This window comes from Anabas testudineus, chromosome 6, assembly GCF_900324465.2.
Source record: "Anabas testudineus chromosome 6, fAnaTes1.2, whole genome shotgun sequence".
In the NCBI taxonomy this organism is placed as follows: Eukaryota; Metazoa; Chordata; class Actinopteri; order Anabantiformes; family Anabantidae; genus Anabas; species Anabas testudineus.
In genome coordinates this window covers 1,501,969-1,516,676 of record NC_046615.1, presented here as the reverse complement: position 1 = coordinate 1,516,676, position 14,708 = coordinate 1,501,969, and the positions used below count along the sequence as shown (strand labels likewise).

Sequence of the window (14,708 nt, the reverse complement as noted above, 5' to 3'; positions counted from 1 at the left end):
CATCAAAGTGAAACCACTGACTATTTCACTAATTGACTGTTAAAATGTATCATTTTTATCATTTTTAATAGAAGATATTTTAGCGCTATAAATTCAGTTTCCAACAATAGGAATTAAATGATATTAAATTAAATTAAAGTAATTAAATTTCATACATTTTTACTGGTTTCAGTGGTTCAGTTTGTAAGACTAAGATTAAACTCCATTCTTATTTATTTGTGCCTGGCATTTTTGGGTCCTCCTAAAAAACCCAAACAGATTCAATTCTTTTTAGCATTTATTCCTTCTTTACGTTTCCGGTTTAAAGTTCCAAGCCTTTTCCCAAACCCTTAAAGGGCTGTTATACCAACAACATCAACAATCTTTTTTACAACATGTCTAATTCATGACTATCAAACTATTTTCATTTTTTTGCTTTGAATACTGAAAAACTTTCTTCAATACACATCTTCAGACTCCTGCTTTTAGAAGCTAATTTGCAGTACATATTCAAAACCTCTCACTGCAGATGGACAGGTAGTTGATGTGTTGGCTTTTATCATTATACTAAATGATGTTTAAGCGTGCTCTTCTAGGTAGCCAGCTTTCTTTTTTTTTTTTTACAGCTCAACCAGTATAAAACTGAAATTTTGTTATATATTCAGAGGGAAATGGCCACAAATTAAATTCTCTACAGGACTTATTCCAAGCCTCTATGTCGTTTTCAATCCACCCAATCTGCCCAGGTCAAGCTGGAATAAACACATTAAACCTATTTTTAAGTGTGCTGCCAGAGTTTAGATGCAATGACAAACTCTGGTCACATGGCAGTAGCATTGAGTAAGATAAGGTCATCTAACTTTGACGCCAACAAATGCATTCTGGGTATTTCTTCTTGTTTTTGGTATGGAGATACTAGAAAGTTGAATGGGGAAGCTGGTGATGGAAGTCCATTATGTAACATAATTCTAAATAACCATATAAGTATGTATGATTAAACACTTAATATATATATACATAAGAACAAGAAGTTATCAGATAACATTGTAATGGGATGGCTTTGGTTCAGCTACAGTGGGGGTCAATATCATAGAAAATTCAACCACATGATGTTGAGGGAGGTGTGTTTTCAGTTGACTAGCAAGGTAATGTGTAAATTAACCCCCTCAATTCCTGTAATAAGGAATAACATACAAAACATCACAAACTATAGTTTACAGACCACAAATGTATCTCTATAAAGAATTTAAAAAAAACAGTAAAACCCCCAGTCAGTGCTTAAAGCTGACATTAAAACACTAATCTAACACACAGTGTTATCATTCAGTCAACAGGAAGCCAGAAGGTTCAATCAACAGATAAGCCTAGGACTTTGTACAGGTATCTGAGTAACTGTTGTTGTTGTTGTTGTGTGTGGTTATAAATTATTATTCTGGTCAATGCTATTTTTGGTATTAACTGAATACTGAATATGATGATAATGCTAAAAATGATGGTGATTGTGATGATATGATGAGGATGATAAAATTAGCAGTCCTTAAACTCAAAAATCAGTTCACATTTTGCATGAGGTTCATGGGTCCCAAAGTCAGTGGGTTATTTAGATGTCTCAGATGAGGTCTCATTTTTTATTCTACAACATAAACGTTTTTTGGTAAATGCCCCCATCATATTTAAGCTTAAAAATAAAAAATAATGTAAAATCTCATAGGCATTTTGTTGAGGAAACCAGGGTGATGCTCACTTTTGGATTTGCCCACAAAAGGCACCATTCCCACTAAAATTCTCATGCATAATCCTGCAAAAGAAGACTATGCTATGTCTCTCTAAAGGGAATCATATTTAATTTACCTAGTAACTTGGTAAGTAGCTTGTAACAAGTAACAACAGGTCTCCATAATCTCAAAACAAATGTGCTACTTATACAATCATCATTATGGTTCTTTATAAGATCTAGACTGTGTCATATTGACAGGTAGTAATGTAAAATAATCACTTCAAATAAAAACATATGCAGCCTCTTTTGTACAAACCCTATAACCTATAAATTTTGTAGCCAAATAAATTGTATTTTAAAATACCATGGAGTGATTTATGCCATTTACTCAACATCTTTAACTATCTCTCAAGGCAGAATCTACCATTTTTAAATCACATAATTAATGCAGGTTACAGAAGCGTGTGGGGAACTGAACTGAATATCAGTAGAATTATTATTTATGTTATCTTTACACTCTGCTCTATTATAATGACCCTTTTTATCCAATCTTTCAATATTCAGTGTATATATTTGTAGTATTTGTGGTAAGTGGTTGGACGCAGCTATTTATGTTCACATCAGTCATTGGTGCTGTCAAATTCATAGATATGGAAATATGGAAATATTTATACGTTTTCCTGTTTATTGTTTGTTGCATGTCTGTCTGCAAAATGGACTGAAGGCTCATACAACTCTTCGTCACCAGTTGGTGACGTCTCAGCTGAACCCACACCAAAGCTAAAAGCAGCAGGACGGATGTTGATGGGATGGTCTGCTTTCTTACTAGGAATTGTCTCCTGATAGCTGCTTCCATTCTGCTTTGTAGTCAGATCAGTGGCACTGTTCAAGACGATGCCACCGGCTTTTTCACCGGTGCCGTTGCTATGGGACTGGGAGGTTCTGGGGTCCCGTACGGTGCTGAAGCCGGTCTGGATCAATGATAGAGTCCTCTGATTTCCTTCTAGTCGTTGGCAACGGTAAAGCCCACGAAATGCAGAGCGAAACTTCTGAGACATGGCGTTGTATATCACTGGGTTTATAGCACTGTTGGCATAGATGCATGTTCGGCAAAACAGGAGGAACCAGGCATCCAGATAAGGTGTGGACACAAAAGAGTTGATCAGAACTAATGTCCGGTAGGGCATCCACAGCAGAGCAAATAGGATCACCACTACTGCCAGCATCTTAGTAACCTGTAGAGAAGAAGCAGAGACACAGGTCATTACAACAATACACAATAGAATATCTACACATAGATCAATGTAAATATGAGGCTCATATTAACCTAATTAACACTGATTTTAACTACTTCTAACACTTTATTGATTCATGTGGGGAAATTGTTTTTGGACAGCTGCACACAAATGATGCCACTACTACAGGGTTTTGATGTCTGTCCAGAGACGTGTCAACATGTGGTCAATAGAAACCAGAAACCAAACCACCAATCATGGGGTTGATGGACAACTGCCCAGCCAACTGAGCTACAGACCCTGTAGTATTTAACCAGTGTTCCTTTTTGTATCAGGTGACTCTGAACCATCTCTTAGTTTGTTCTTTGCTTTCTCCTCTTTCCACTCACCCCAACCAGTTGAGGCAGATGACTTTTGTTGTGATTTGGCTCTTTATAAATAAACTGAGTTGAACTGAATTGTTGCCGAAATTTTGTCTAAAATAAATTTGGGTATGGACTGTAGATACTTTTTATTTTGTGACAATTATAACTTAAATGAGAATTAAAATAAAAGGGGAAAACTCCAAAGACTGTAAAACGACTCTATCCTGTGCATGAAGATACACGGTGTACACACCACTCTGCCTGTCCAAAATCACTCCAATACGCAGGAACACTGCTAATCATTTACTTAAGTTGAAGTACTAAATACTGTACACAATCTAACCTTTAGATTAGGTACAAAAGTACAAATACTCCACAATACACTGAGTATTTTAAACAGTATTGAACTTGATGCTATTGAGACTACTCCAGATTTGTTCCACATGTATCTTGTTGAGTTTAATTTGTGTACAGGTTGAAGGAGAGAACAGTTTATTTCTGACAATATACTTCAGTTTTATTTCTTCTATTCACAAAGAAAAAATGTTTTAATTCAAATATAGACAAATATCAATGGTGGTTTTATATGTTCAGTACTTGTACTTGTTACTGATGTGAAAACAATAAACCTTCACAATGAGTGACAGAATCAATACCACAGTGGTTTAAATTACATAAACTGGTAAAACAAATTTATGAGATGCTGGGCTTCCCACAGTTTTGAAAACCACACTGATAATTACACATAATAATCAACACACTGTGCAGAAATGCATGAAGCTAAATGTTCACGCACCAAAGCTCCAAGGCCCAGCACAATATGCAATGATGCATCAGTATAATTTATCTGATTAACTCTGATTGCTGCTTGATTATTTGAGTCATCATCAACACTTTGGATAATGCATAAGCAGTCACCCAAAGCAAGAGGGTGCGTATGCGAGCGCTACAGAGAGATAGCTCTTGTGTGTGCGCATGTGTGTCTGTGTGTGTGTGGGAAGCAGACACCAATAATTAACACGTTGAGTAGAGTCTGAGTGCATCTTAGGGGTTGGGGGGTGGGAGTGGGGGGATAACTGAGGCTTAATGACTCATTTGAAGAATGACAGACAAAAGAGGAGGCAAGGCCAAGTAAAGGGTAGGAAACAAAAGCAAACCTGAACGTTAATGAATGGGAGCTTATAAAGGGACACTGACTTCTAATCTCAGTTGCATATTCAGGCCAATTCAGTAATAAAGACTCACAATTAAAGATGGAAGCACACAACACAAGCAACATAAACGATCCAGCTGTGAAACTAAACGACCAGGGTGGATGTTAACCGTCAAATGGCAGCTGTGTCACAATGCATGTGTTTTTTTTGTGTGTCCACCATCCTTTCGCATGTGTTGACCCTTCTTCCCTCACTGCACCAGCACTGGCTGACGGGTGACCATGGTAACGGCTCTGACGGTTTTGAACCCTTGTGTGACGCGGGTTAGGAGAGCAGGGGGTGGCGGTGTGGGGGGCTGAACCAGCCAGCCTGTAAGCGATTAGCCTTATCAGTCGCCAATAATGCTCCACACATGTACCCTACCTTCCCCTCCCAGCCATTCCCGCCCACAACCCCCTCCATCCTTCTACCGCAGGAGTTTTTTGAGTTCTCCACCTGCCTTCACTGTGCCCAAACGATTCTGCTCAAGCATGGCTGCTGTTGGCTCCAGGCTAGGGCAGATTTTTTTTGTTTTTTATTCTTTTTAAATAGCATGGCACACACCATGCACACGCCTCCTTTCAGCAAAATGCAGTCTGAGCCCACGCTCTTAAGCGGAGAGCCAGTGACCTCATCAGGTAAATACAAAACACATAACAATGCGTATATTGAACACAAAGGAGGTGGGGAGGAGGGCTTTTTAATTATCTCTGCACTATGATAATGAGACAAAAAGCATCAGGGTGACATTTACAATATGAATTTTATGGCTTTAATTATGTGGCAGCAGGATCCAGCATTACAAATAAATGTTTTTTTTTATTTTGGTTTATATTTTTTGTTTTTTTTATGCATCATCCCAAACAACACACTCCCTGAATCAAGTCGTGCAGAAACTGCTTTGCCCACTGAGCCACTGAGTTTACATTTAGCCTCTGATGCTATCGACTCCCCTTGGGGCAACAATGACGAAGCTTCACTCTATCTTAATGCGCACTTGAGTAGATCACAGACATAAAGAATCCCTCGGAGATTAAAACTATACCGTCATCTCACAGCCCACTGTATTAATCTCCGATCATAAAAGTGCCATTCTTTGCCATACACAAGTTTATCAGGCTCCAATCAGATTGAGTTGGCCTCATCAAACAATGAATAAAGAGCATCAAGTGCCAACTGAAGAACTGAGAGAGTAGAATCATCTGTGATTTTAAGCGCCCGTAAGAGTAAATCCCAAATCATATTATGCACATCTGCAGTTCCTAGATGAAGGCCCAGGAACGCGAGATTACAATTCTCTCCATGCTTTCGCATACTGTAAGAGTTCGGTCTTGCAGAGGCCTGTATACAAGCAGACTCACGGTGAGGCAGAAACAATGCATACTTGTTTCTCTGCACGAAAAAGAGACTCATTAAATGAAAAGGTTTAAACTGTGCTCCTCCTATTCATGTTGCCAAAATAGCTCTGTCAAGACCTCTGATGGTGTCTTGTTGTATCAGGCACCAAGAAGTCAGCTACATAAGCCTTAAGTCCTGTACAACCCCAATTCCAAAATAGTTGGGATACTGTATAATATACATAAAAACTGAATGTGATGACTTGCCAATCTCATAAATGCATATTTTATTCACAACAGAAGATAGAAAAGTTTTCAGATGTTTAAAGTGGAATTAATAGATACCACACAACTCAAAAAAGTTGGGACAGGGGCAAAAAGGCTGACAGATGGAGAAGTACAAACAAGGAAAAGCTGGAATTCCATTTGCAACTTATCTGGTTAATCAACAACAGGTGAGTAACATGATTAGGTCTAAAAAGATCATCTTACACAGTCAGACTCTGTCAGAGGTTACCAATATGTGAAAAGCTGCATTTATAAACTGTCAAACAATTTCAGAATAAGGTTCCTCAATATGTGTTTTGTAGCAATATATCACATCACATCATGAAAAAATCTATGTGTGCAAGGGATAAAGGAAGGGCTGCCATATTTCAACAGGACAGTAAGGCATCTACTGTATGACAACAGCATGGCTTTGTTGTAAAAGAGTCCAGGTGCTGAACCTTCCCGCCTGCAGTCCAGACCTTTTAATGTCAAACCTAAATGTGTTCAGTCTACAGCAAAAATAAAGGAACTGGTCTCACTGATCCAATACTTTTAAAGGGGAGAGTATAAAATGTATGCCCTTTATTTTGTGTGTTTCTACGTTTTGTGGATGATGCATACTGTAGATTAAATGAAAAATGCTTTATTGACTTGTCTGTCTTCTGTGACTTGTCACTGGAATAATGTGAATAATATCCACTGTGTCACATTTACATTTATGTGCAACTTTGTGTACAAGCACAAGAAGCAACACAATGAGAGCCCACTCTGACGGCCATAACATAAAACTACAAGCATAGTAAAATGATCTCTGAAACAACCAAAGCAATATGTAATAGTGTTTCCCTGAGTGGGAATGATTTTCATCAAAGCTGCATGTGTGTCCAGTGTTGATGTTATATAAAGTATATCACTATGCCCCTATAGTCAATATTTAAAAAATGTATGTCAATTTCCATAGACAATACACTCATTCAAGATTGCTGTGCTTCCTTTCTGCTCCTCACCTACAGACTTTTTTTAAAGGTCAGACATGCTTTAAAGTGGTTTAGCAGTCATCAGCTGAAAAGCAGCGTGTCAGTGACTGCTCCCAGATCAGAGAGGGAAATCTGAGGAAATGGTTGGATATCAGAAAGTTGATAAGGAACATGTTGCTGTGCCACAACAAAGCAGGTTCCACCAGCAGGGTTTAAACCCCTCGAGGAATATCTAACTTCTATAACCGGGGACTGTTTCCACCGTGGTGCTATTTTTTTTGTTGTTGTAAGTGATGTGTGAACCAGGTCTCTCTTTTATGCAGCCTCTTCCAAGTTTACCACAGGAAGAAAACAGCAATAGGTTTTCAGATGGAATGGTTTTGTCTTTGTTGAGAAGCAACAAGTTGGTTAAACATGTGTTGAGGCTGCATATGAAGTTCATGATGGGCTTTTGAAGGCTTCAAGGTTCGACTTACTTATCATTGGAACAGCTAGAATCCCTGAGCTTCCGACATCAGTTTGTGTTGATGCTGTGCTTTTCACTTCACCTCTGAACAACACTCCTACAAATGACTGCATATTTTACGGAACTAAACCAAAAACAAAAGATATTTTATATACAGCATAACATGCATAAGCTCAATTTTAACATAAACAAAAAGTTAGATAATTTGTTTTTCTTTCAAAATCCAATCTTGCAGTACACTGTCCAGTTTGTCTAACTACAACACTTGGTTAAGGTTAGAGAAAGACTGTGGTCTGGATTGATAAACAATCACTTACTGTACCAGTCACTTCAGAAACTTCAGCCTGTGTATTAGCTAAGTGCTTTTGTCACATCTAGGCAAATACCAAACATGTTTTAAAAAAATCACCTGGTAGTGACTGGTTCTTAAGATAGTTTGCATAACTACTAAATGGTTGGAATTTAACATACAGACACATGCATACTGTATGTACAGGAACGCTCCGTCATAAATGGATAAATCCACAATTTGCTCAGATCCTGAGAGGAGGAAAAAGAAGTTCTGAGTTTGTCCAGAAATCCAAAAGGTGAGCAGTGCCCGTGCTTTGTGCTCTGCTGTTCTGTTTTTCTGTTTTCAGAGTGAGTCTGCTATAGTTAGGAAAACCAATGTCAGACTGCGAGGGCGTAGATCATTGCAGGTGGTGTTGAGCCTGCTCAGGAATTGGGTCCATAAGAGTCGACAATACGTCATTTTGAGTGTGAACTTTGAATGGACCACTCAGGGTTGGTTTCTACAAAACCAGAAAATATTAAAAAGGAAGGGAATGCACTTCTAACATACTTAGTGTGTGTCTACAGGCACCGTAGAGTCACATAAATGTACCAAACCAGATGACCAGAAAGTGGATTTTGCATAAAAGGGCACTTTAAGACTGGAATCTTTACAGAACACACATTTAATAATCTTCTCTGCTGACCAGCAGCACAAACTGAACCAGACTGGAACAGACCCAGTCCACCCAGTCATCACAATCAGCCAGCAATTACTTGTACAAATGCTTTAGTAACCATTCATCACAAATAGCTTTATAGTGGATCAAGTATGTGACCATTATCCCCCATTAGTTTTTTGTTTTTTACCTTTTCTATTAGTAGGTTTTTAATGTCCTGTGAAAATATCACCACTTCTCTGCAGGACAGAAACACAGTGACTGGAGACATTACAGACAAAGGTTTAATCAATATAACAAATTATGCAACACAAGTGTTGCCCAATCATAAGTATTGATCTGCAAGCTGTGCTATGAAATCAACCAGTGGCTGCACCAGACAAAATGGACGTTATTATCTGTGGTTCTGTAATGACTGAACTGTACATTTGTATTCCTGGTCATTACAAATATGCTTTTAGAGACTACACAGATGTGCAGGTGGAAGCTAAGATATGAAATAACTGTAATCCCACTGTAGCCCATCTAATTTCTCTGTGGGTAAATCCATTAAAGTATCTTTTTCTCTGCATTTGGACTCTCCAGGCTGAAATGGTGTTTTTCCTCTGACTAAAATGTAGCTCTTTCAAAATGTCCTCCAAAGCATATATATCTTAGACCACCAGCCTGGTGTTGTAGCATGTATGTGGAAATTAGACGTTTGAAATGCTGTTGCAGTACTCAAACATACGATGGTGGTGGCATAGTATTTCATTCTTAGAAACAGCCTTTTGTCTATTGTAATACAGCTTGTTCTGCGTCAAACTAAAAAAGAAATCTTGTAGTATGCCTGACCAGGACCATCTCGACCATATTGATAACAGAAACAATAATCAGCAGTTTATCCGCTGGCTTGTTCATCCTAATGACAAAAAATCCAGCATCACGTGAAATTGTAAACAATATTATCCAGCTAACCTGATAATACATGTATGAAAAACGGGATCCTGGTTTTGTTTTAGTATGAACAGGTTTTTTAGGAAGTACCCCGCTTAATGAAAACAGATAGGGCCTCAGATAGGGCTTTCAGCTGCTGTTAGACACCACCACCCCTCCCTCATTTGAACCTTTCGTGGCATTTGGGGTAGCAGTAGCAAAGCTTAAGCAAGGCTTTATTTATTATATGAAATTATATAAACAATATTAGTGTCTTCAAGCAATAAAAAACTGGAACAAGGTTTTAATTTAAAATAATTAGCAACTTTGATTCAGACATACACAAAAGTCAACGTATTCCTGGACAAACCCTCTAACAGAGACACATAATTCTGTTGCTTTTGTCCAGAACACAGACCTCTGTTCCAAGGCTTTTTAAATACCATACAGCTTCTGAAAGAACAAACCATGGACACAAAACTAATCCCTTCTAGACTAAAAAGAACCCTCCTGAGTGCATAAAGCCTTATGAAGGTAGATACTGACAAGACCAAAAAGCCTTGGAGAATGCATTGTACACCCAAGAGCACATAGACAAAGCAGCACTGCAGCGCAATACCATGCAATCTGAGGGAGAGGGGGCTTTCTCAGTAAGAAGGCTTTTTGGCTGCTCAGCCTGTGGAAAAGAAGCCATTACCACCACAATTGCCTTTAGGACCTCGTAAAAGCCAGGACGGAGACCCGACAAGAGGGCACTTTTTAGAGGCAATTGATAGCAGGAACATCATGAACATGCTGCTAAGAGGGAATCATGGCCTCTGTATTCTCAGCAAATCACATACACGGCCAAAGATGAGAATAGGGTCAAATGTGACCAAAGCTGTTGCACAGCAATTACTCGAAAGATAAGAGAAAGCAGCAGTTACAACAAGAAGGCTGGTTGCAGAAGGGGTTCACTGGAGAGTGGGTAAATATAGGGTGGGTCACAGACCTGTTTCCTAGAGGAGAGCGCAGACTTTGGCCGCCCCTGACGACCCCCCTTTCCCGTTTCAGAGGGTTCGCGGCAGCTCCGACGCAGGGTGGTGGCCCGGGTATCAGGATGGTTGGGCAGAGGGCTGCAGGAACAAAGGCAGCATGTTACAGCATTTTTTATTTATTGTTGCTCAGTCAGGTGGTTAGACATGTTATGTAGGGAAACTGAACTTAAAACTCTCAATCTTTTATGTTGCTGCTAAATATCTTTAAAGGTTATTTATCAACGTAATATTTTATTTACCCCAAAAATACAAGCAGTCATTGTTATGACTCTTGCGTTTGATTCTGTCAGGGTGGAGGATTATCTGACACAACCTCTTATTGTACAACAAAAAAATCAAACAGTACAAATTCTATTTCTTGGATTTGAGTCTGAGCCGGCGCTTAACAACAGCTTCCAATGTGTGATGTAAGCCTTCTTGCTTTCTTCTAAATTCAGAGAGTTGCTGCCAGTCAATAATCTTAATATTATACGAAATATTGAAAATACCATGGTGTTCTGTATTTGACAACTGCATTACTATGCAACAATTAGATGGTTCCAAAACATAGTATAAATTGATTTTTACATCATCAGGCTGACTTCACAGACGTAGTAGTACTCAATGCACTAATGTAATAATTCATCAGCACAGCTTCAAAGACCTTCTGCCACACCTGAGGTAGAGGATCCGTGCTATCAGGCCGTACAGCACGATGGCGAGGAGCAGCGGGATGACGTAGAAAATGGCAAAGTCAGTGAGGTAGATGGGCAGGTAGAGCTCCCGTTTCACTTTGTAACCACACTGCACATGTCCATCCTGGCTGACCTGAGTATCACACAGTTATCACTGAGATGCTGTAATAAAACAGACCAGTGGATCACACGCCAGCTCTGGGCTGATATGCACATAATAATCTTTCACGTCTCGACATAATAACACTCTCTCAGAAATGGCACAGGGCTCTTACAAAGCTTTTCACATTCCCCTGTAGTTGAACTAGAATTCATATGAAAAAGGTCTTGATAATCACAAATGTTTTATTACTCCCTTCATGACTCATGCACTTACTGAAACTCTATGCGCCGCTGTAAAGGGCACTATTGTGTTTATTTTAGCATAACCTGCAAGTGGGTTCAAATTAGTATATCTGTACCCACAGTGGACATACAGTCATCCTACCCTATAACTTGTTTTAGAATCAGTAATTGAAGGCTACTCTACTGTGGCCCAGTTATGTTAGTATCATACAAACTCTGATATTATATTTGATGCAACAGATCTGAATACGTGAATACAGTACCTGAATGTCCACCAGGAAAAACCACAGCATGCAGTAGACACAGGTGAAAATCCAAACCCCAGCAATGATGCGCTTGGCCCGGGACACTGTGCACACTGTCTGAGCCTTTATCGGATGGCAGATAGCTATGTACCTGCAAGCAAAGAGGAAATGTAGTGTTCAAACGCAAGGTCAAACTAACTGTTTTTCTTTTTTGTTTTTCTAAATACTGTTACCATTCATCTGTTCCCCTTTTCAATGTTTTTTGAACTAAACATCTGCACAGCACTGTGACTGTGGGTAATCACACCTCCTCTTCAGCTGAATCTTAATTTAGGACTCCTGTTTTATGCATGATTTATGCTAATATTTTGCTGGATATTCACTCCATTGTACAAGGGCTGTTTTGGCCTCGGTAATATGAGAGAAATAAGAGAGGCTAATCTGAAGACTCTCTCAATGACTTTAAATTGGCTCTTTAACGTTTTTTCCCAGTTAATTTAAATGTTATCTTTGTTCTTGTGGGATGACAATTGGGAAATTAATTTTTGATCAAGTTGCCCAATTCTATGCATGTTTGATGTTGCTGGCTTTCCAATAATCTCATGACATTCTCCACGCCAGCGACAACCATAGCCAGACATGTTTTTATATGGTACCTCCACACAAACCTTATCATATTCTTGTAAGCAATATGTTGGGAATACCTTGAGGAAATTTCTTCAAATTTGGCACAAGCTACTCTTTTAGTTGTTGTTTAGTTGTTGTTTTGGGTGTTTACTCCCTTCAGTCTCCGCTTTAGCAGGTAAAATGCTCCACAGGGTTTAAGTCTGGAGTCTACTTCTGGCCCCTGATGAACTCCTTTGTTGTTTTGGCAGTGTGTGCTTTGGATCATTATCCTGCTGCATGATGAAGGATCTTCCAATCAGTTTGGTTGCATATTTCTTTAAATTGCTAGACAAAATGTTTCTGTTGACGTCTTAATTAACAACAAGTTCATTTTTCTGCTGGCATCATGTGTTACATCATCAATGAAGAGTAATAAGCCTGTTCCTGTTACTAACAGTTGATTAAAGGGTCTTTCTTTACAGCTCTCACAATGTTTCTGTCGTCAACTGCTGTTGTCTTCTTTAATCTACTCATTCAGCATCTGTTACTTAGTACACCAGTGGTTTCTTTCTTCTTCCAAATGGTTGTCCTGGCTATGGACAATGTTTGTGTAATGGTTCTGTTTGATTTTCCATCTTCTCTCAGCTTCACAATAGCTTTTTTCGCCAATAGACAGCTCTCTGGTTTTCTTGTTGGCTATACATTTTAACTATAAATACAGTCTCAACAGCCTAAATCTGAAACTGAGCGTAGACATTTAGTGCTATTTATTGTTTGAATCATTAATGTAATTGCACACACCTGGGCAACAAAACTCCCCTATCACATTACAACCCCTGGTTGTAACGTGACAAAATGCCCTTTCTTGAAAAACAGGTCATCTGGATGGAAACATATGATGCTCTAAAACCTGAATCTGTCTTTCTGCATTTACGGCCCATTTCCCTTTCCAGACTTGCACGCTGCCCATTCAATAGGCACTAATGCACCCCCACACCATAAGGAACACAGCCTTTTGAACTGAAGGCTGGGGACACTGGACCCATAGTTTCCAAACAGAATGTCACATTTCAATTTGCAGACCACAGGCCAGTTTTCCACTTCACCACAGATTATTGTAAATGAGCTTTGACTCAGAGAACATGGCAGCATATTCTAGGCAGAAGCTGCCACTAGATAAAACCGCTTGTTAAAATAAAACAATTGAACCTAAGTCGCCTGGGTGCAGTGATGGTCCAGTTAAGCATATCCTTATAGGGCCACCCACACCTCCAAGTCATAGTCAACAGTACCCCAAGTGCTGCGAGGTACTGGGTTTTGAAATCCTCAGAACCATTGTCAGACATTCCATTGGTGCAGTGGGAGTGCCTGGGCAGTTCCTGGATGACAAAAGCAATGATGCTACTAACTCACTTAAATCCAACTGAGCACAATCTGACACCACCAAGTACCACCACAGACTGTCCAGGAGCTCACTGATGGCCTGATCCAGGTCTGGGAGGAGATCACTTAACTTACTTAATTACTACTTTAACGGGCCAGAATGTCTTACCAAACTGTAAAAAGCTAGGCCTACTATATGTTGTATGTACGTTTCATGAGCCTATTAGTCCTGGGCCATTGAAATCATCTTAATCCCCCCCCCCCCCCCCCTTTGTAGAATCCATAAACATATGTAAATTAATAGTTTTTTCAGGCTTTCTTCAGTAAAAAGTAAAATCAAGAAAGATGGTCAGAAAACGACTGCAGGTGGTCGTTTGTCCATACTCACCTCTCCACAGTGAAGGCAGTAATGGAGCAGGAGGATACATTGATGCCCAGGTACTGTAGGTAGGTGATCCCCAGGCAGCCGGCATGGCCAAAAATCCAAGTACCTGTCAGACTGTCGGAAATGTTGGGCAGCCCCGCTGCCACCAACACTGTCAGGTCAGCTATAGCCAAGCTGACTAGGTAACAGTTAGTGGGTGTCCTCATGTGGCGCGTGGTGAAGACAACTAGCACCACCATGATGTTGCCCACGATGCCCACGCCACACACCAGCAACACCAGGAACACTGACACCGTTTTGTACTCTAACGACTCAGAGACGGTGATGCTGGGACTCAGAGAGATGTTGGTCGGGGTGTCCACTCTGGAGCTCACATTGGCAGTCATATTCCCTAACAGCTGGCCTTTTAATTTGCCAAGTGTTTGCTATTCAGTGGTTATGTTCATTTGATTAAAGCTAAGTGATGAGGGGCATGACTCTGAAATGTCATCATGTCTTTCTTGTTCATTTAGAGCATTAACTTACATTTAAATCTAATCCTGGTGAAATTAGAAGATGAAATTAAGTCATGTGAAGCTTAAACATGTCCTAATTTTGAGTTATCACTACAGAGGAGGAAACAGCTGTGG

The 14,708-nt window shown here is 39.6% G+C and overlaps 1 protein-coding gene across 1 annotated transcript; it reads right to left on the bottom strand.

Annotated features, from left to right (window-relative positions):
* Positions 1 to 2,364: 2,364 nt before the first annotated feature.
* trhr2 (thyrotropin releasing hormone receptor 2) lies at positions 2,365 to 14,465 on the bottom strand. Its single transcript, XM_026366091.1, has 5 exons — positions 14,083 to 14,465; positions 11,724 to 11,856; positions 11,097 to 11,248; positions 10,396 to 10,519; positions 2,365 to 2,931 (listed from the first exon to the last, which is right to left on the bottom strand). Exons 1-5 carry the CDS (start codon positions 14,463 to 14,465, stop codon positions 2,365 to 2,367), a joined length of 1,359 nt encoding a protein of 452 aa, XP_026221876.1.
* Positions 14,466 to 14,708: the final 243 nt, after the last annotated feature.

Excerpts from the sequence above, each read along its gene's own strand:
- trhr2 (XM_026366091.1), bottom strand. The coding sequence starts at position 14,465 with ATGACTGCCAATGTGAGCTCCAGAGTGGACACCCCGACCAACATCTCT. Across the intron at positions 10,520-11,096 it reads GCACGGATCCTCTACCTCAG|CCCTCTGCCCAACCATCCTG; the intron begins GTGTGGCAGAAG and ends TTGTTCCTGCAG. Across the intron at positions 2,932-10,395 it reads CGCTCTCCTCTAGGAAACAG|GTTACTAAGATGCTGGCAGT; the intron begins GTCTGTGACCCA and ends TCTTCTCTACAG.